This window comes from Lampris incognitus, chromosome 6, assembly GCF_029633865.1.
Source record: "Lampris incognitus isolate fLamInc1 chromosome 6, fLamInc1.hap2, whole genome shotgun sequence".
Lineage (NCBI taxonomy): Eukaryota > Metazoa > Chordata > Actinopteri > Lampriformes > Lampridae > Lampris > Lampris incognitus.
Window position 1 is genome coordinate 10,977,671 of NC_079216.1, and position 22,189 is coordinate 10,999,859.

A 22,189-nucleotide genomic window follows, 5' to 3' on the forward strand; every position below is an offset into this window, starting at 1 on the left:
TGAAGGGCAGACAAGCTCCACCAACTGTAGCAGAACTTCGGATTCTGGCAAGGCAGTTCAAGGTAGCAACCAAGGAGAAGAAACCACCACTGGCTGAGCTTTGTTACATCATCAGGAAGAAGCTCATTACCCTGCACAGAACAGAATGGCACAGGAGATTGAGGAGAGAGCAAACCAGGAAGTGCACTGTTTTTATAGCTGATCCATTTGGATTCACAAGGCAGCTGTTAGAGCAGAAGCACAGATGTTGTCTTGCCTGCTCTAAGGAAGAGGTAGACCACTTCCTGCACAACACTGAGCGACCCTGATAGAGAGCAAGAGCTAGGGCCCCTCAGAGATCTTTTGGGCATACCATCTCCCACAATGGAGTTCAACACCAGAGAGCCCACCTGGAAGGAAGTCCAGGATGTGGTTACTGCAGCCAGAGCCAGCTCTGCTCCGGGACCCAGTGGAGTACACTATAAGGTGTACAAGTGCTACCCAGAGCTACTCAGTATCCTCTGGAAGATTCTGCAGGTGATTTGGCACAGGGGAACTGTAGCAGACCAGTGAAGGCAGGCAGAGGGAATCTGGATACCAAAGGAAGAGAACTCAAACAGGCTGGAGCAGTTCAGCTTCATCTTGCTTCTCAGTGTGGAGGGGAAGCTCTTCTTCAGTATTCTATCCAGAAGGATGACAGACTTCCTCCATAAGAATGCCTACACATTGACACTTCGGTACAGAAAGGTGGCATTCCTTGAGTTCCAGGGTGCCTAGAACACGCTGGAGTTGTCACCCAGCTGATCAGGGAAGCGCACGAAGGGAAGGGTGACCTAGTAGTGTTTTGACTCGACCTCGCCAATGCATACAGCTCAATAACCCACAGGCTGGTTGAGACAACCCTGAACCAACACCATGCACCCAGTAAGATCAAGGACCTCATCCTGAATTACTACAGGAATTTAAGGCTCAGAGTCACTTCTGAGAATACGACATCTGACTGGCATCGGCTCGAGAAGGGGATTATAACTGGGTGTACCATCTCAGTTACACTCTGCCTTTGCCATGATTATGGTGAGTGCAGAGGCCCTCTGTCCAAATCTGGTGTTCGGCAGCCCCCCATCAGAGCCTTTATGGATGACCTCACTGTCACCACATCATCGGTCCCTGGTTGTAGGTGGATCCTCCAGGGCCTGGATAAGCCCGTATGCTGGGCAAGGATGAGTTTTAAACCAGCCAAATCCAGAGCCATAGTGTTGAAGAGGGGGAAAGTGGTTAACAAGTTTCTCTTCTTTTTGGATGACATTACAATCCCATCCATCATTGAGAAACCAGTCAAGAATCTAGGCAAGGTCTGTGACTGTAGCCTTAGGTATGCAGCGGCAATCCAAGCAACCATCAAGGAACTCGAGACTTAGCTCACCATCGTAGACAAGTCTGGCCTACCTAGCAGGTTCAAGGCTTGGCTTTACCAACCTGGCATCTTACCTTGAGTCGTAACTCTGTCGACATTGGAGACCTTGGAGAGTAGCTACCTCCGGATAGCTACATCAGTAGCTACCTCTGGAGATGGCTGGGTCTGCCGCGCAGCCTTAGCAGTGCAGCACAGTATGGGAGGAGCAACAAACTCCAGCTCCCTATCAACAGCCTCAATGAGGAGTTCAGGGTTTCTTGCACAAGAGAGGCACTGCTTTATCGGGACTTCAAGGACTCGAGTGGCGCCAACACGCATTATGGTGCGGACAGGCAGGAATTGGAGAGCCCAGGAAGGCCTGGAGATAGCAGAGTCTCGACTGAGACACAGAGCTTTGGTGGGCACGGTAGAAACTGGACAGGTAGGGCTAGGAGCCGTCCCATAACTGCACTATGATAAGGCCCATAGCAAGGACAGAAGTCATCAAGTCCTGGAGGAGGTGTGGGCAGGTGTCGAGGAGGAAAGGACCAGCAAAACGGTGGGCATGCGGCAGCAGGGAGTATGGATGGTGCGCTGGAGAGGGCGATATCCTGGGCAGATATCTGGCAGGCAGAACCGCAGCAGATCAATTTCATGGTACAAGCCGTGTATGATGTTCTACCTCGTCCAGCAAATCTCCTTCTCTGGGGCAAGATTGATTCTCCGTCATGTGAAGTCAAGTCAAGTCAATTTTATTTGTATAGCCCAATATCACAAATTACAAAATTGCCTCAGTGGGCAAATTTGTCCTCTGTGCCCTGGAAAAGGTTCACTCGAGCACATCCTCAGCAGCTGCTCAACAGCCCTGGGGGAGGGCTGATCGTGCTGGCGACACGACCAGGTGCTGTAGAAAGTTGCAGAAGCCATCTCCAAAGCTATGGCCAACAAAAAGCAAGTCCTGGACTGAGGAACCCTTTGTCAGGGCTGGTGAGCAGCCTCAGTCCCAGCCCAGGTCAGCAGCCGGTCTCCTCACCTCTGTGTCAGACTGGGAGCTGCGAGTCAACTTAGGAGCTGCAAGTCAACTTGGGGGCAGCTCAGGTTCCTGGACCACGATATGACAACTTGTTTGAGGCTAGACGTTGGGCTATCATCAGCCTCTTCAAAGCAGATGCTCCTTACAGAACTGACTGTTCCCTGGGAGGACTGGATGGAAGAGACAAATGAGCGGAAGTGGTCCAAGTGCCAGGAGCTGGTGGGTCAGTACTGGAGGAGAGGCTGGAAGGCGCATTGTGAGCCCTTTGAAGTGGGGTGTAGAGGCTTTGATGGCCGCTTACTGTGCAAGGTCTACACTCTACTTGGCATCACTGGGGCTGCAAAAAGGCAAGCCATCAAGTCTACCATGGAGGCTGCAGAGAGGGCCTCCAGATGGCTTTGGATCAGTAGGAGTGATCTGTGGGCCAATGCTGCTGGGACACAAGCCAGGACCTGATCAACCCTGGCTGGGTCGCCTGAGTGAGGTTGTAAGATGTGTAAAAACCTGAAACACCTGAGGACCTCAGAAAACATCATTGATGATGTGTCCCAACGCATCCTAGGATGTATCTTCGAATTGATATATTCTTTTCTCTTCTCTTCTCTTCTCTTCTCTTCTCTTCTCTTCTCTTCTCTTGATGAGATAGCCATTTCCCCTGTAAAGGCTACAATTTTGGGAACCAAAATTTTAATCTGTAGCATCATCGAGATTTGCTCTATAGACATTAAATGGCAGAATGACTTTGTAGACTCATTCATTCTATGTGTCATATTTTACCATCTAATTTCTCCGTTCAGCCACAGGATCTGTGGATCAGAATTTGATGATTTGGAATTTGGCCTCCAAGGCCAGGGCCTTCCGTTTTGTGGGCCATAAAGACAACATCACTGGAGTGCAGTTCTCCCCTTTGGGCGACCTAGTGGCCACCTCCTCCAAGGACCGGACAGTGCGACTTTGGACACCTTGCTTGTAAGCTCAAGTCTGTTTTGCAACCTAAATCAGAAACAGTTTGTTCACTAACAACAATAAATGCACAAGAACATTTGTTGGTGCCATTGATCAGAGATAGAGCAACACATTTTTAGTAATGGTACAAACCGATACAAAGGGATAGAGACAAAATGATCTCACAGACAGTGGTGCAAAGCATCAGTGCAACACATTCAACTGAGAATAGTCTACATATCAATATGTAATTATATGTTAAAGTTTTCCATCCGTTATTCAAATCCACTGAATTTACAAACTTTAAATAAGGCATAAATGCTGTCCACAAACTGCTTGTCTTCCATGCTAGAACAAAGGAAAACTATGTGGATATGTCAGACATGTATTACTTGCCAATTGGATAGACTATAATAGAAGGCTCTGGAGACTTTTTAGTCACACACACAAGCCTGTGAGTGTACCCATATCTTTGTGTGTGTATGTTTGTGTATTTATACTGTATGTGTGTGTGCTCTTTGTCAAACATGTCTGTGTGTGATTTTGTGTGTGTCTTTCTCTATGTTTTTGTTAACAGTAAAGGTGAGTCAACAGTGTTCAAAGCACACACAGCCACTGTGCGCAGTGTGAATTTCTCTCACGATGGCCATAGATTGGTGACTGCTTCAGACGACAAGTCCGTCAAGGTGTGGAGTGTCCACCGTCAGCGCTTCATCTACTCTTTAAACCAGCACACCAACTGGGTGCGCTGTGCCAGGTAACAGTAAGCACCACAGCTGTGTGTGTGTGTTGGTGTGTTTGTTTGTGTGTGTGTGTGTGTGTGTGTGTGTGTGTGTGTGTGTGTGTGTGTGTGTGTGTGTGTGTGTGTGTGTGTGTGTGTGTGTGTGTGTGTGTGTGTGTGTGTGTGTGGTGTCAGCATCTGCTTATAGTTTATAGTATGTGACAGAGTCCAAAAATGTGAAGTTTCCTCAAATATCATATGCCTAACCAAACAGGAAGTTCCTAATTTTGGAATTTAAGATAAAATAGCAGCAGAAGACCTTTAGCCCTAAACAAAAATGGACATTTAGATCAGTATTTATGTTACTCGATTCAGCTGTGGAGAAAAGAGTGTCACCTGTTTCAACATAAAGCTCTTTCAAATACTGTATTTAAGTGCTGCCAAACTATAATGCATCTCAAGCAAGTAATGTTGTTTTATTTCCACTGGCCACTATGACTAACAGTTTCTGAAGCTTAAACATCCATCTTCACCTTTTAGCTGGCAAACTATTTTAGAAAAGGACCTCCAACTTATAGCAGATTATTTAATTAAACATCTAAATAAATCTATTACTACTTTTGGCTGCTCCCGTTAGGGGTCGCCACAGCGGATCATACGTTTCCATTTCTTCCTCTCCTCTGCATCTTCCTCTGTCACACCAGCCACCTACATGTCCTCCTCCTCACATGTCCAAGCTATCTCAAGCTTGCCTCTCTTGCTTTGTCTCCAAGCTCATGACCATAGGTGAGGATTGGAACGAAGATTGACTGGTAAATTGAGAGCTTTGCCTTCCGGCTCAGCTCCTTCTTCGCCACAATGGTCCAGTACAACATCTGCATTACTGCTGATGCTGTACCAATCCATCTGTCAATCTCATGCTCCATCCTACCCTCACTCGTGAACAAGACCCCGAGATACTTGAACTCCTTCACTTGGGGCAGCAACTCATCCCCAACTCAGAGGGAGCAATCCACCATTTTCCAGTAGAGAACCTTGGCCTCAGACTTGGAGGTGCTGACTCTCATCCCGACCATTTCACACTCAGCTGCAAACTGCCCCAGTGTGCGCCGGAGGTCCCGGTCTGATGAAGCCAACAAAACCACGTCATCTGCGAAGAGCAGAGATGCAATTCTGAGGTTCCCAAAACAGACACACTCCTCTCCTTGACTGCGCCTTGAGATCCTGTCCATGAATATCACAAACAGAATCAGAGACAAGGGACAACCTGGTGGAGTCCAACACCCACCGAAAATGTGTTTGACTTTGTGCCAAGAATGTGGACACAGCTCTCACTTTGGTCATACAAGGACCGGATGGCTTGTAGCAACTGCCCCGGTACCCCATACTCCCGCAGTACCCCCCACAGAGTGCCCCGGGGTAAATGGTCGTAAGCCTTCTCCAAGTCCACAAAACACATGTAGACTGGCTGGTCAAACTCCCATGCCCTCCTCAGCACTTCCGCAAGGGTAAAGAGTTGGGCCATTGTTCCACGGCCAGGACAGAATCCGCATTGTTCCTCCTGGATCTGAGGTTCGACAATTGGTCGGAGCCTCCTTTCCAGCACCCTACAGTAGACTTTACCAGGGAGGCTGAGCAATGTGATGCCCTGATAATTGGAGTACACCCTCCGGTCCCCTTTTGTGAATATGGGACCCACCACCACAGTCTGCCACTCCATAGGTACTGTCCCCGACCTCCACGCGACACTGAAGAGGCGTGTCAACCAAGACAGCCCAACAATGTCCAGAGCCTTCAGATGCTGAAGGCTCTGGACATTGTTTTATATATATATATATATATATATATATATATATATATATATACATAGTATATACATATGTGTGTGTGTGTGTGTGTGTGTGTGTGTGTATATATATATATATATGTGTATTGGACAGTTTGGAGACAAAGCAAGAGAGGCAAGATTGAGATGGGTTGGACATGTGTGGAGGAGAGATGCTGGGTATATTGGGAGAAGAATGCTGAATATGGAGCTGCCAGGGAAGAGGAAAAGAGGAAGGCCAAAGAGGAGGTTTATGGATGTGGTGAGGGAAGACATGCCGGTGGCTGGTGTGACAGAGGAAAATGCAGAAGACAGGAAGAAATGGAAACGGATGATCCGCTGTGGCGACCCCTAACGGGAGCAGCCGAAACTAATAGTAGTAGTAGAAAAGAAGCACTCAAAGGTAGGGAAAGTGCTCAACAAATAAGGAGCAAAATAATCCAGTGAGTCAAGTACATTCTTTATGAGACAGTACAAGCCTGTTTTATGCCATAAGCAATCATCAGCTGTCAATAAACCTACTCGGGAAAGAACATAAGGAATCATCATTTTGTGTGTTGCACACTCATCACATTGGCAGCTGATGAGTGCATGACGCATGAAACAAGCTTGTACTGAAATGCATTAAAAGTTTTTTCCTAAATCTATCTTTATATATAGTGTTTTTCCCCCCGAAACCGTCAATGGTGTAGATAGAAGTGCTCAACTAATGAGGAGCGGAATATCAATATAGATTTAGGAAAAAACACTTTTAATACATAGCAGTACAAGCCCATTCCGTGCGTGACGCATGAAACAGGCTTGAGTGTTAATAACATATCAAAACCGATAAGGTTTTGATATGTTATCAGTAATTACTGCTGCATAAGGATCATAAAGGTCACTGCATAAAGGTCAGGTGCACTCTTTTAGTTGCTCTTATTTAAAGGAGAGCATAAAGTTGGCCGGCACGGTGGCGCAGTGGTTAGCGCTGTCGCCTCACAGCAAGAAGGTCCTGGCTTCGAACGCTGGGGTTGTCCAACCTTGGGGGGTCATACTCTGTGTGGAGTTTGCATGTTCTCCCCGTGTCTGAGGAGGGTTTTCTCTGGGTTCAAGACAAACCGGAGTTGCTCTCCGGGTGCTGCATGGGAGCTGCCCACTGCTCCTAGCTACACAGCTAGGATGGGTTCATTGCAGAGCGTAATTTCCCCACAGGGATCAATAAAGTATCTCAAAATTAAAAATAAATAAAACACATCTTGTTTGCGCCTATAAATTGAAGGTTGTTGATTTAAATTGTGTCTAAGGAAAATCATGAACAACCTCTCATAACAACTTACATCAAGGTCCTTAAGTATGCAGACACAGACACACACAGACGGTTGACAAATTAAAGATAAAACCAACAGAAAGTGTCTTAGTAAAGTGTTGGGCCTCCAGAACAGCTTCATTGACCTTGTCATAGATTCTACAAGTCCATGAACTCTACTGGAGGGGTGGACACCATTCTTCCAAGAGATATTTCCTTATTTGGTGTTTTGATGATGGTGGTGGAGAGCGCTGTCTAACAGGTTGGTCCAAAATCCCCCATAGGCGTTCAATTGGATTGAGATATTGTGACTGATTTACATAATTTTCATCTTCATCAAACCATTCAGTGACCCCTCGTGCCCTGTGGATGAGGGCATTTTCATTCTGGAAGAGACCACTTCCATCAGGATAGAAATGTTTCATCATAGGATTAAAGGTGATCACTCAGAATGACTTTGTAGAGATTTGCAGTGACCCTTCCCTCTTAAGAGGACAAGTGGACCCAAACCATGCCAGAAAAATGCCCCCCAGAGAATGACAGAGCCCCCGGACCCCTTCACTGTAGGGTTCAAGCATTCAGCCTTTTCCTTTCATATGTCTCCTGTCTATAGCTCCCAGTTGTTTTAGTGGAGCTGCAAAGTGTATAACAGTAGTAGACTGGTTGTACTATGCAGCTCCCAGTGAGGCTGGGCAATTCTTTAACAGACTAAGTGTGCCCGTCAAAACCCCTCCTTGAATAATCTTCTCTTTATTTTTGCATAGGTTTTCTCCAGATGGCCATCTCATTGCCTCCTGTGGGGATGACCGCTGCGTCCGGCTCTGGGACACCTCCACTAAACATTGCATCAACTGTTTCACGGATTATGGAGGGTAAGGAATAAAAAGCCTGCTTAGTTCTCCTAAACCACCTATGACCAGTCATGTCTGATTTTTTTGGCAGTAGTTTTGGCTTTTGTTTGTGATAGTCTTTTGACCATACCAGGTTTCCTAAGTTTTCTCAGTAAGTTTTGGTCCGTTTTTAGTTTTCTTTTTATACTTTTAATGTCTTTATAGCCTTGCTTTTGAGTTTCTTTTCCATTGTATGGAAACAAAACTGTTAAATACTTCTAGCACCCAAGAGGGAAGGAAGTGTGTGAGAGGTAGGGTGCTGCATGGAAAAGAATGTGTGGTTCAATTTATGTACCTAATGCAAAAAAAAAGAAGAAAAGATTATTAATTAATGTAAAAAAAACTGCTTTGCAAATTTTCTTTATTAATTCGTCTCCTTTTACATTTTAGTCTTTTTACCTTTCTTTTGGTGAAACAAAAAAAAAAGTCCACTTGTTTTCAGTTCATTGTATGATTAGTCATTTATATATATATATATTATTTGTATAACATAGAAGTCACCAAATATTCCATCCATCATCCAAGCCGCTTTATCCGAATCTGGGTCGCGGGGATGCTGGAGCCTATTCCAGCAGTCACTGGGCTGCAGGCGGGGAGACACCCTGGACAGGCCGCCAGGCCATCACAGGGCACCTGTTTGGCTTAATTTGTAGTTGGGTCGGACTGTTATACCAATATTGCTGTTGCTACAAAAAAAAAAAAAAATTGTAATATTTATGTCATGTTCAGTAATGGAGGGCTAAGTACGAAGTACACAAATACATAAATACAGTTTAGTTCTGGAACTTAATGAGGTGTTTCTTATTTCTGAAAAGGAAGATGTTATGGGTCTTAGATGGCACATTACTGCTGTCTGTTGGAATTTAGGTGGTGCTGCTTTGCCGGCTGTGTATCGCTGTAGGGGCGTTGTGCCCCGGATGTTGTTTTGCCCCGGATGTTGTTGTGCTCCGATCCAGATAAAAATAGTTTGTCAGCACTCATGACTTGTCTTGTCATTTAATACCGAAACATCTGTGTTGGTATGCAACGGAATAGACCGCTACGCTACCCAGACGCCCCCAATTTTGCTTCTTTTTTGTACAAAATAATTGGTGGGTCCTCCACAAAAAATACCTCCATAGGTGGGTCTCAGTGAACTTGTATTAGATACACTTAAGCGGTGTACCTATTAGATCAACTCCAGCCTTTCTTTGAACTATTCCTTGTGTTATGGCACAGCCACGACAAGCACACAACTGGAACTTGCCACTGCGGTAGCACAACGTGAAATGAAAAGAGAAAACCAAACACAGAGCTAATATGAAAACGGAGGCGAGTAAATTGGCAGCTATGCTTACCGTCACTGCAGCCGTGAGCTGGTTCGGGACCCCTGCGAGTGGTCCAAAGAATGCAATCCCAGCTCCCATGAGCAGCCAGTCCTGTTACCAAATATTTTTCATCAAAATTTTTGTTTACACTATAATCGTTCCAGTCGGTTATGTGTGAATTGTCTCATTGCCCTCTAGAGAAGTGTCACAAGTTTTGCATATCTAGTGTTCATATTCATAAAAAGGATGAGAGCTGTTAAGAGGTACAGCTCCTTAGTTCAGCAGTGTGCTGGGGGATCTTTCAGTAGAAGACAGATGAAAATAGTTGTCACAGTGAAACAATCTGTTTCCACAGCTCACATTTAAACAACAGGTTGGTACATTTCATGTGTATTGAAATCAATGAAAAGAATTATGTGCTGTCTTTAATTTAAATTGTATACACGCTGCAGTTTTTTGAAATACACAATTAAAAACAAAGACAATTCCATGTGTTTGTTTGACATCATTCCATTTTTATGTGATTCAATGAGACATTGACAATATATAAGACTAATTGGCGATAGAATTAGCCCAAATTTTTACACTGAATCCAGAGCTTGCATATGGACTGTGTGTGAATAACCACTCCATGTTACTGTGGTACACAGTGATGTTATGCTGTATCACATACTTGCCCCGTGAGATGACTTACTCCACTAAGCCCTTCCTTTTAACTTCCAGATCTGCAACATTTGTTGACTTCAATTCCAGCGGCACCTGCTTAGCATCCTGTGGAGCAGACAACACATTGAAAATCTGGGATCTACGGACAAACAAACTAATTCAGCATTACCAAGGTATTGAAAACTTGGAACATTTCTGTGAAACATTTTTAACTTAAATCTACATTTTAGGGATGTGTTTGAAAATCTGAAACGCTCATCAACATCCAAATATTGTGAGTTCATTAGAATCAGCCGAAGTTCCTACGTGGAAAAAAAAAAGCTTTTAACTAAGGAAAGTTTAGAATCATAGCCATAGTAGTGAATATGAGAAAGTTTAATTTGAAGAATCAATTGAAAACTGCTATATATCAAATTCTGGAGAAAAAAGGTTTATCATTCAGTATCTGTAAAATGATGCACATTTAGTCGCCAAGAGTTTTTCATCAAGCAAAGCATCAATTTAACCTAATACGATTTTTTTTTCCTGACCTGTCCCTCTCATTTTGGGTCAGTTCACAGTGCAGGTATCAATTGCTTTTCCTTCCACCGATCCAACAACTACCTGATCAGTGGATCCCGAGACAGCACTGTGAAGATCCTGGACCTGCTGGAGGGACGCCTTATCTACACGCTGCATGGGCACAAGGTGGCACTATAGCACAGCTTAAATTGGTCCTCGTATGATTGGTTTTATAGAGAGGGATTTTTTTTCTTCTATGTATTAAGATAAAACCCATTACATTCAAAAATTGCTGGAGCTTTGACAGTCCAGACTTGTAAGTTTTATTAACAAATCAAATTTCCTCCCACAGTCCAAAAACATGTAAGTCAGGTGAATCGGCCGTACTAAATTGTCCCTAGGTATGAACGTGTGTGGGTGGGTGTGTGTACGTATGTCGGCCCTGTGTGATAGTCTGGCAGCTTGTCCAGGGTGTCTCCCCGCCTGCCACCCAATGAGTGCTGGGATATGCTCCAGCATCCCCGTGACCCTTAGAGCAGGATAAGCGGTTCGGAAAATGGATGGATCAAATTTTCAAGTGTGTTGGCCATATTAGGAGTGGACAACTTGTTAACTTTTTATATTTGAGGATTGTATATATTTCAGAATGAGTACCCCCTTGTATTTAACAATCGCTAGTGTTAAATACTCTTTCCGGGGGGAGCGCTTGAAATGTGTGGTGGCCAGCGTGAGCTGGCCGGTGATCATCTTGGACCTGAACTCACATGATGGTCCTGTAAGGTCGGCAGTCTGTACCCACGGTCCTCTCAGCTGACCAGATGATATGCTGCAGTCTTGCTCTGTCCTGTGGGCTAGCTGACACAAACCACATCCTCAGCCATTTAGAATTCATTGTCTGCTGAAGATGGAATTTCTTTTCCTGCAACAGGAAATACATCCTCTGATCTGCCTCTTTGATTTTTTTTTTTTTTTTACAACCTTTATCCAAGGTAGCATGCTGATTTATGGACATTTTTCACAGCAGCCATTTTGACATGAAATAGTAGGTAAACACGGGTGTCACTAATCACATTAAGGCTCTATACCTCAATAGAACAGAACCTTCGTTAATGTCATTTCATGTCTAAATGGCTGCTGTGAAAAAGGTCTGTTGAGTCTTCTAATTTCCCTCCCACCTAAAGTGCTAGGGAGATTAGAATGACTCTACAGTTGAGTCATTATTGTTACTTGGGAGCAACATCAGATATGACAACCTCTTGGGGAGAAACTGAAAATTGAGATAATTGAGCCTTCGCTAGTTTGTACTTGGGTTTCGTTACATTTCAGATGGTATGTGGCCTGATGTACAGTTAGATTACCTATCACATACTGTACATGAAACCTTAGCAGGCTATGGTGTTATGAGTTAATGCCAAACGTAATTGGGTATTTCTGGAATCACTCCAGATGTTTTTGTATAAGGCATCAGAAGCTACGGGATGGTGTTAAAACGTTTCAAAATATAAGAGGATTAAAATAAGAAGTTTTTTTTTTAATTTCTCTTGTTTGGTGTTTGAAATGTAGAAATAAACTCAGTGCAGTTATTCAGCAGAAGATGGCACCATCAAATGTGCTTTCATTGGGGGAAAAAAGTACTGAAAATTGTTTTGTAATTTGAACCTGTATGTCATTTAGAAAGGAGCACTGGTATCTACAATTTTCCAGCATTCCTTATTATATGGTGACAGGGGATTTAATTTTTTTTGGTTATATTCTTTTTTTTTCAGGGTTCTGTGCTCACAGTGGCCTTTTCCAGGACGGGAGATCTCTTTGCCTCAGGAGGAGTAGATGGTCAGGTTGGTAGCCTACCACAAGATAGTATTCACCTGTCAAAATATGGTATTGTAAGACATTTCAACTCCAGGAGAAACTGTGCAGGCTAACAGAAAATGTCTGCAGGTTTGCTAGCTGCCTTAATAAAGATCAAAAAGTTCAGCTGGTCCTCCTTTTAAACCCAGGTGCTGATGTGGAGGACCAATTTTGACACCAAAGTCTACCGGGACACCCTGACTAGACACCGCCAGAGGTCCCCCCCAGACCCCCCACCCCACCTGTCAGATATCCACCCCTGTCTTCCCCACCTCAACTGCCCACAGCCTACAGCCATAGAGGTCAGTTGGGTTCTAGATTACACAGAGGAAAGGATAATCAGTATGGGGGGACATTGGTCAGTGCTGCTGCAGGTAGCTCGGCTGCATTGTAACTGACTCACCTATACAGTTTTAATTCATCCTACCGGGGACCATAACTATGACAAAAGGGAGTTGTACATGAAGGAACTTTTTGTCTATATATTTGGGGATATGCACATTTGCTCTGATTTACATTCCCCGTCTGACACAGATTAGCTATGTTTAATTAACAATGAAAGATAAATTGTAATCCACATTATGCAGTCCAAGCATCCTGAGGCTGTGTACATATTGCATAAAAAAGAACACCTATTTGTCCTAAAATATTTCTATTTTACTATAATTATCAGTATCAGTCATTGTTAAATATACCTTTTTATATACACTTATTTAGCAAATGTTATTTTTAATAATTAGCAGCCATCCAAGTCAAATTCCTTGTAAGTTCAAACTTACCTGGCTAATAAAACTGATTCGGATAACCTTGGGTAGCTTGATCGTGGTATTTTGAGGAGAGACAGAGAGACTGCATAAGAAATTGCTGGAACATTTTGTCTGTGGTGTGTGTGTCTGAAAGCTATTTCCATTTCTTTTCCCACAGATCAGTTCAGTAGTGGCGGATACCCAATCAGTTGACCCACCAGTCATAGAGCTAGGTCGAGCTGATTACTCCACTAAGGTAAGACTTGGCTCCCCACCAATCACACAACTGAGAGAAAACACCCTAAGCCATTAGCCATTTATCTGTGACAGTTGCCTGCCAATCCACTTGTCAGCAGTAATATCATTGCTCGTTTACATCTGAAATATGAAGTGCGTGCCTGTGATGTGTGCTTTGTATCGCTAAGTTGGTCACAAAACAAATGCAAACAAAGAGACTTTTGATTATAATCGCTTGCTAAATTCAGGGTGTTAATATTGTGTGACCATTGGATGGCAGTGCACACCTTTCAATATCTTTGCTATTTGGATCTGCAGAACAGCAACCCCTACCAGTGTCTGTAACACGTGTTAAGACTACTTGTTGGACTACTTGTTTCAGACAAGAGGAGAAGAAAACAAAAGAAGTTGACGAATCAAAATCAAGCAAACACATCACTAAATTTGATTGAATACTCTAAGCATAACTTTTATAGTGGCTTCATGTCTGTAATTTTGTGGGTTTTATAGATTTCAGTTAGCATCGAGTCTAAAGCTGAATCTTCCATCATTTCTTAAAGTTGAAAATACTGTTCAAAGAACATCTGGTGCATATGGTAATGTAATCTACCTGTGACGAGATTTCAAAGTGCTTCTGATCGACAGCCAATGCAGCCAGGTGAAATACTGGAATCCAGTGGCTAGGAAACGACAAAATATTGAGGTGAAACTTCCTCAGATCAAGTCATCTTATTATCTTATCTTGAGGTCTGGCCTCACGTGACTAGTAGCACAGCACCCGCATTTGTGCTACCTGAACTTTTGTGATGCAAACACCGTTCACTTTTCAGAGGGACAGTTATCCTATGGGGCAAAATTGGGCTGTGTGCATTTATTTTTATTTTTTTCTTTTATAGAAGAATTTTGCTGAGCCTGCACTCTCTGTTAGAGCAGCCACCTGCCTCACAATGATGTAGGGTCTTGTTCACACCTGGAAGTTACTTATCAGTTACCATACGCCTACACACATACCAGTGGAGCAGTGAGGTGACAAATGCTGAGCTGCAGGACACCTCAAGGGTAGCGGAAGTAAACTGAATGTTACTCGTTTAGTTTCAGTGGTCGTGTTGTTTTCCAGCCCATCTAGGAATCAGAGCAGCAGAACCTTCTCTAATCCTTAGACAGAAACCGTTTCAGATTAATTTACCCGCAAGATGATGTTTTGTTTTCCAGACCATTTCTTGCTTTTTCTTCGCTGTTGCCAGGGGCTCACTGTTTGGCCTCAGCGCATTGATCAGGCCTTCAACCTCGGTAGCGGGTTCAAATTATGTCACAAGTTCAAGTCCTAGACATAAATTAGAGTAAACATTATCCGCTTACTGCCATTATGCCGATCTTGGATGAACAAGTAGAATTAATGTACACTGGTCTCAGTGAAAGAATCTTTTGTGCAGGGAAGAAACTTGCGCCCTGACAAATGAGAAGTTTTCGAAATGGAGATGCTGGTCTGGGGGTAAAATATCTTTAATTTCTGCCTTCAAGGACGGAGCACCATGTGTCTGGATGCACACAGTTTCCATTTGTGATTGTCCCCTTGTTCATTTTTCCCACTGTGGGAAAAAAAATTGCCTAATGAATGTTTTTTTGTTTCCTCAATTACACAATGAAGTCAAATCTACATTACAGGCTATAGTTCCTCTCTCTAGTTTCTTCCATCTATTCATTTCCCTGTTCTTTTTCGGGGTCAGAGTCACCATGGCAACTGTGCTAGCGTGTCTGGTGCCTTAACTAGGCTAATCTACCAGGTGAATCAAATAATAAATTCAGACTAGACCTAATCACTTTCATGAAATGCTGTCCTTGGATTTTGTACAGCAGTTTTATATAAAGACCAAACATAATTCTGCTATTAGACAATTTGTACTTGCAAGCTTACAAACTGTCAAAAGATGTTGCATGAAAACCTTCAATTTCCTTACTGAATAGCAAATCCTAAACACCAATTTGCTGACGTCTTACCCTCACTTTTTGTATAATTTCTTTCACTGCTGAAAATGAAATGGGTTAGCCAAGCCAAGTCCCTGCGGTGTACCCTGTGCTGCAGTAACAGTCTTAAGCAAAAAAGTCTTGTGCTATTTATTGGTATACTTTTGTGATTTTATTTGTTTGGAATGGAACGCTGTTGTGCTTTATGGGCATTTTATTCATTGACATCTGTTGCTCCCTGGGAGGGAAGCCATGAAAGGCACAAGTCAAGTGGAAGTCATTAAGAGCGATGATGGCCAGTGCAGATAAGTAGAGAACACATTATTACAAAAAAGAAAAAGAAAAAGGCAATTCATGTTAACATGGGCCCATGTAGCTCAATGAGCAGGGCATTGTGCTAATGTTGCCATGGTTAAGGGGTTTCATGCTCTGTTGTTCAGTGTATGTGTGGCTCAGTGGATTGACAAACTAGCACTACAGTGATTAGAAGTGCTGTCCCCCATGTAAAGCCTAGCAATAAAGCTTTGAGGGTTGAGAGTGTTACCCTCTGTGAGAGCCAGTATCACAGGCGAAGTTAGGGTTTTGTTTTTTTCTCATTTATTATGTAACTTGCTTGGGATTAAATGAGCATTATTTATTTTCATCAAGACAGTTGCACTAGTGTCAGATTTGCTGTGGGTGTCAGAAAATAAAATAATGGGTGTCCGGGTAGCGTGGCGGTCTATTCCGTTGCCCACCAACACGGGGATTGCCGGATCGAATCCCCATTTTACCTCCGGATGTGGGTATGTGTCTTGGTCGCTGCACTAGCACCTCCTCTGGTCGGCCAAGGCGCCTGTTCAAGGGGGAGGGGGAACTGAAGGGAATAGCGTGATCCTCCTACGTGCTGCGTCTGCCTGGTGAAACTCCTCACTGTCAGGTGAAAAGCGGCTGGCGACTCCACATATATCGGAGGAGGCATGTGGTAGTCTGCAGCCCTCCCTGGATCAACAGAGGGGGTGGAGCAGCGACCGGGACGGCTCAGAAGAGTGGGTTAATTGGTCGGGTCCAATTGGAGAGAAAAAGAAGAAAATCCAAAAAAAGAAAAGAAAAGAACTTGACATTACAAATACTTTCTTGTGATTGAAGAAGCATTCTGGCACTCGTTACATTATTCCATCTGGCAAATCTGCACCTCCTGAATGATAAAACATGCCTGAAAACAAAGCATCTGCAAATATTGTTGTTACCAAGGTCGTCTGTGAAGTCAGTTCCACAAGACAACTTCTTCTCTCCTCTCCTGTTCATTCCTCCTCTTCATATTTTATCCTTCTCTCTTTCCTGCTCCTCCCACTCTGCGCCTGTACTCTAATTCTTTTGTTGCTCCTCTCCTTTCTCCCCTCATGTTCTCTCCACTCAATTCTCTGCTCTCCACTCATCTTCTCCTCCTCCTCTTCCTCCCTCCCCCCTTTGCTTCCATGGTTGTCTTTGCTGAGCTCACTGTGCAAATTGCTGGAGCATGGCTGAGTTAAGAGGTCCATGCCCATCAGGCAGAGAGAGAGATGGAGAGATCAGAGGGAGAGATGGAGAGATCAGAGGGAGAGAAGGGTACAATTTGAATCCACGTGCCTTTTCTCTGGGCCCCCAAGGGCCCCCTAACCAGGGAGCAACAGCGACAGCAGGCCTAATAATAGACTAGCGAGGGCTCTTCCTGTCTGACTAACTCACTGCATTTGAATCAGACACACAAATACACTTGTTCATTCACATCACAGAGACACACACCTTACACCTTAGCCAAAATGCACATACACACCCATGCACACACAGACTTGACCTTTCTAACTTGCTTGCTGGTTCCTTGCCACACATAGAGAGATATGCACAAAGAGACACCCACACATGCACACACACAAATACATATGCACAAATACACATACGTTTGCAAACACTTAACACTGCAGCAACACTGTAACTGTTCACATCATCACCTTTCAAATACAAACGTGTGTGGCACATATACTATGTTGCCTATCTTACTAGCCCGCTGTATCCTTGAGAAGGACACACACAAACACACTTCTCTTTCAGTGAAGTTAACCAGTCTCACTGGGCACGTGGCAGCACACTCACTGAGCAGCCACTGCACATGCTCACTGACATGTTCAACATTCCCCTGTGACATCTCCTCACTGCCATCCATGCCCACTCATGTAAGTGTGGGTACACACACCCACACACCCACACACACACACACACACACACACGTGCAAGTGCACACACTCTCACAAAACTCACTTATTGACGTACACAGCACATACACCTAAATATAAATGCACACACACACACACACTTTGGATTTCACACTTGTGAGTCTCATTTAAATATGTCCCTTTTCCTTTCCTCCTTATACTAGTTAGCAGCAGTTTGTATTAGCTGATTTAGAGTGTGTGTGTATGGGTCCATGTGTGTATGTGTGTTTGGTGAAAGATGGGGAGGTTCAGGGCAGGATCCCCACAGTTCTAATGCTCCAGTCAGTTTTTGTCACCTAGCACCGACCACCATAAGATCTCTGCTCTTCATCTTTTCCTACTCCTCTTCTACTTGTCTATCTGCCATCTCGTCTCCTATACTGCTCACTTGCCTCTGTGGAGTGCTTTCCCTTCCGCTCTGCGTGCCTGTTTCCTCTCCATCGCCCTAATGGGTCTTAGCAGAGAGAGTGAGCCAGAGAGAGAGATGCAGATTGCCTGAAGTAGGTGGGGATGATGGGGGGGCTTGTTCTGCACAGAGTTTCTGCTGCCATCAATGACCTTGGTGTCCTTAATTCAGGGCCATTTTGATTTCTGTGTGTGTTTTTAAATGATAGTTATTCACAGACACACACACACACACACACACACACACACATCTATATATATATATATATACCCAACTATTTTAAGATATCTTGTGTGTGTGTGTTATGTTTGCAAGAGGGAGATTTTGCTCTTTAGTATAGTTTATGCATCTTATTTCAACATTTGCATTCTCTCTGTCTTGTTTTCTCTCTCACACACATAAACACACGTGCATAAACACACATACCCAGGAAGCTGCCATGGATGATGTATCAAAATCATTTTGCAAAGCCTGCAAGTTAACATCATGACCAGGCCTACATGGTGTGGTTTAAGTGTTCTTAAATGGATAAAGTTGTTTGCAGCCGCGCTTGCCTTGGTTTTAACTGTGGACAATTCTGTTCGTTGTTTTGTCTGGATGGGGGTGACGTCATTTGTGGCATGACGGCGTTGATGTGCAGCAACTGCTTGGTTTATTCTCTTTTTTTTTCTTTCACTCTTTTTCTCTCTGTCTCACATTAGCCATTAAGCTCAGCTGCGAGCTAGCAGCATTAACAGGACTCAGTGCTTCTGAATGGAGCATTAAGGGCAGAGGCTATGTCATTGTCAAGGAGAGGGGGGGAGACGGGGGGGTGGGGTGGAGGAATGCCCTCAGTCTCCAGTGAGAGATGCTGTGTTCCAGCAGTCCTGAATGAATCAAGTCAAGTGGAAGTCGTTTGGGGGTTTTATGAACAATTCAGATAAGTGGCACTGATGTATGACCGGAGTGAACGCAACATTGGCAGCCATTCATGACTTGAGATGACGCTGATGTTTACATGGTCCTGTGGAGCTCAGTGGGCAGAGCATGGCCCAACACTGCAAGGGTTAGGGCAATGCAAGCTATGTCCCAGTGGTCTTGAATGGGGAACTTAGTTGGCTGTCCCCATCGTAGGTTGTGAAGTTTGCCAAAGCTGAGCCTGTTTTACCCCGCCAGTCAATTATAGAGGCGAAGGACCTTAGGAACCTGGTTTTCAACTCACTCACTCACAAATTTACTTTCAGTCTCACAATTACCAGTGTGTGTGCATTGGAAAATATGTGCTGTTGTAAGATGTTAAAGATTTTGCATTTTCTTAACCAACATCAACAAACCAGTTTAATATTACCATGCCTTGTGAGGACTGCCTAATATAAAAAAATGACATTACTAACCTCAAGGCAGATATCTCAGATGAACTGCCAAAAAGGATTCTCTCATTCGATTTTATGACACCACAGCCTCACAGTCCAAAATTATTTCAGTTATGAACTCAGCCTTCTCCGACATCATCCTCTGGGACCCATCATCTTGCTGCCATCCCTCCTCCTGCTCCACTCCCAGCTCACAGGCTATCTGGTCAGAGGTAATAGTCAGATGTGGCAAGACGGAACGACCCTGAGGTTCCTCACCTCCACCAATAAACCTCTCACATCATTTTACCAATCTACCAGTTGATGCCCCTGTGGCCAATGCTGTTTCCATGGCCGATGTTGCCCCCTTCCCACGTGGAACTGGTCCCTACTCCAGCTGGGACTACTGCTGCAACGGCAGGCCCGGCTGCTGTGGTGGCTGACCCACCTGCCGCTGCTACCGCGGGTCCCCCTGCACCGTCCTCCCCAGCATTCGGGCAGGTTGGTCACTCCCAGTACCAATGCTCCCCCTCAAGCCAACAACATTCATCCCCTCCCAAGACGGTCCCTGGCTGCACTGTCAATCTGTCCCCCCCCCCCATTACCTTGATCATAGGGGACTCCATAGTCCAAAACATCCGTTTCGTAAATGCAGTCATGCGCTGCTTTCCTGGAGCCACTACTCCTGACATCCTGGAGAAACTCCCAGAACTTCTTGATTCATTGCCAACAGTTGTGAGAGTAATAGTCCACGTTGGGTCCAATGACACTGCTCGTTAAAAGTCCAAGCTGACAAAAGCTCCTGCAGCAACCTGATATCATAAGCAACTTCTGGCCCATCTCCAATCTCCCCTTTATGTCAAAAATACTGGAACGTGCTGTGGCCTCCCAACTCTAAGCTCACCTCATCTCCAACGACCTGTTTGAACCATTTCAATCTGCTTTCAGCTCACAGCACAGAAACAGCTCTCCTTAAAGTTACCAATGGCCTCCTTCTCCCCTCAGACTCTGGCCACCTCAGCATTCTCATCTTCCTCAGCCTCACTGCAGGTTTTGACAACATCAACCACACTATTCTTCTCTCCCGCCTTGAATCCTCCCTCAACATCACCAGTATTGCCTTCTCCTGGCTAAAATAATATCTCACAAACAGACAACAGTTCATCAGCATCAACAACTATACCTTCTTCGCTGCTCCCCTGTCCCAAGGCGTTCCCCAGCATTCGGTGCTTGGTCCTCTCCTGTTAATTCTTTACATGCTACTCCTTGGTAACATACGTCGTCATGGTCTCCACTTCCACTGCTACGCCGATGACGTCCAGCTACATCTCCACTAAATCCATCACTACTAGAACCTACTCCAGTCTGATCAACTGTCTCACTGAAATAAAATCATGGATGTAAGCCAACTTCCTCAAACTAAATTGTGACAAATCTGATCATCATCATCATCAGTCCCAAATCCCTTGTCAAAACCACTCACAACTTGCTGCCTCATCATCAATATATCCACTGTGCCTCCACACACATGTGTAACCTAGGAATAATTTTCGGCAGCAACCTCTCCTTTGAACACCGCGTCAATCAAATCACCAGAACTACCTTTTTTTCACCTAAAAAACACAGCTCATCTCCACCCATCACTCTTCTTCTCTGCAGCCAAAACTTTGATCCATGCCTTCATCACATCCAGAATTGACTACTGCAGCAGAATTCTCTAAGGCTCATCATCCATACATCCAGAACTCTGCTGCTTGCCTGCTCACCCATTCCTGTTCCCGTGACCACATCATCCCTGTCCTCCAGAACCGCCACTGGCTCCCTGTCCCATAATGGATCCAATTCAAAGTCCCTTTTCTCAATCACAAAGCCCTCCATAACCAAGTCCCCTCCTACCTCACCGACCTGCTCCACTACCATACTCCTTCCCGCAGCCTTCGTCCTCCGATGTCAACCTCCTGTCTCCACCACACAGGACCAAGCACCGGACCTGGGGTGACAGAGCCTTCTCCATAGCTGCCGACTCCCTCTGGAACTCTCTTCCCAAACACATCAGAGACTGTACCGATCTGTCCATGTTAAAATCATTAATCAAAACTCACCTTTTTAGAACTGCTTTTATTGTTGTGTGTTACATGCTTTTGATGTGTTGCTCTTATGTTTATTTTATCTTATGTAAAGTGTATTTGTGTACCTTGAAAAGCGCTATACAAATAACATTTATTATTATTATTATTATTATTATTGTTGTTATTGTTATTATCATTTATTAACATTATAATAATTATTTTTAAGACAATTGGCAAACGTTTTTTTTCTGCACACTCACCACCATTCTGTCTTAGCCTCAAACTCGTATTCTATCACTTGGTATTTTCCATGTGGTTTCATTTGAGGTAGAATTTCACTAAAATGCAATTGGCAGAGACAATCTGTCACCTTTAAAGTGCTCAGGCAAATCAGTCTTTAGGTAAATGTTTTCAAGTTTTTTTTATGTCAGCTTAATTTTCTTGGATGTTGGTTAGCCACAAACATGATTCAGATGAGCTAACTTTAGCTCTGTTGAACCAGTGCAGAAGCATCCAAAGGAGGTGAATCAAGTGCAACTGGACTTGGTATATATCCGTGAAGACGTTTCGAGCCATGGAGAGCCATGGACATCTATAGCTCTGACAATGACTCCAAAGAGGATAAATTCTGAGTCTCATCACCAGCCAGTCAGACTAGCTTGGTCTAGTCAGAAAGGCATGAACTGAGGAAGCCTCTTGGATGAGAGGCGAAACGTCTCCACGGATATAGTATATACCAAGTCCAGTTGCACTTGATTCAACTCCTTTGGATAACCATGACCTGGATGAATGAGAACATTCACAGACA

The 22,189-nt window shown here is 44.2% G+C and overlaps 1 protein-coding gene across 1 annotated transcript in view; it reads left to right on the forward strand.

The window, feature by feature from the left end:
* poc1b (POC1 centriolar protein B) overlaps positions 1–22,189 on the forward strand; it is a 104,857-nt gene that overhangs the window by 1,974 nt on the left and 80,694 nt on the right. The window contains exons 3-10 of the mRNA XM_056281741.1: positions 3,203–3,374; positions 3,928–4,107; positions 7,949–8,056; positions 10,105–10,220; positions 10,601–10,734; positions 12,315–12,383; positions 12,546–12,698; positions 13,321–13,398. Coding sequence (XP_056137716.1) covers positions 3,203–3,374; positions 3,928–4,107; positions 7,949–8,056; positions 10,105–10,220; positions 10,601–10,734; positions 12,315–12,383; positions 12,546–12,698; positions 13,321–13,398 — 1,010 coding nt within the window. The remainder of the gene's footprint in view (positions 1–3,202; positions 3,375–3,927; positions 4,108–7,948; positions 8,057–10,104; positions 10,221–10,600; positions 10,735–12,314; positions 12,384–12,545; positions 12,699–13,320; positions 13,399–22,189) is intronic.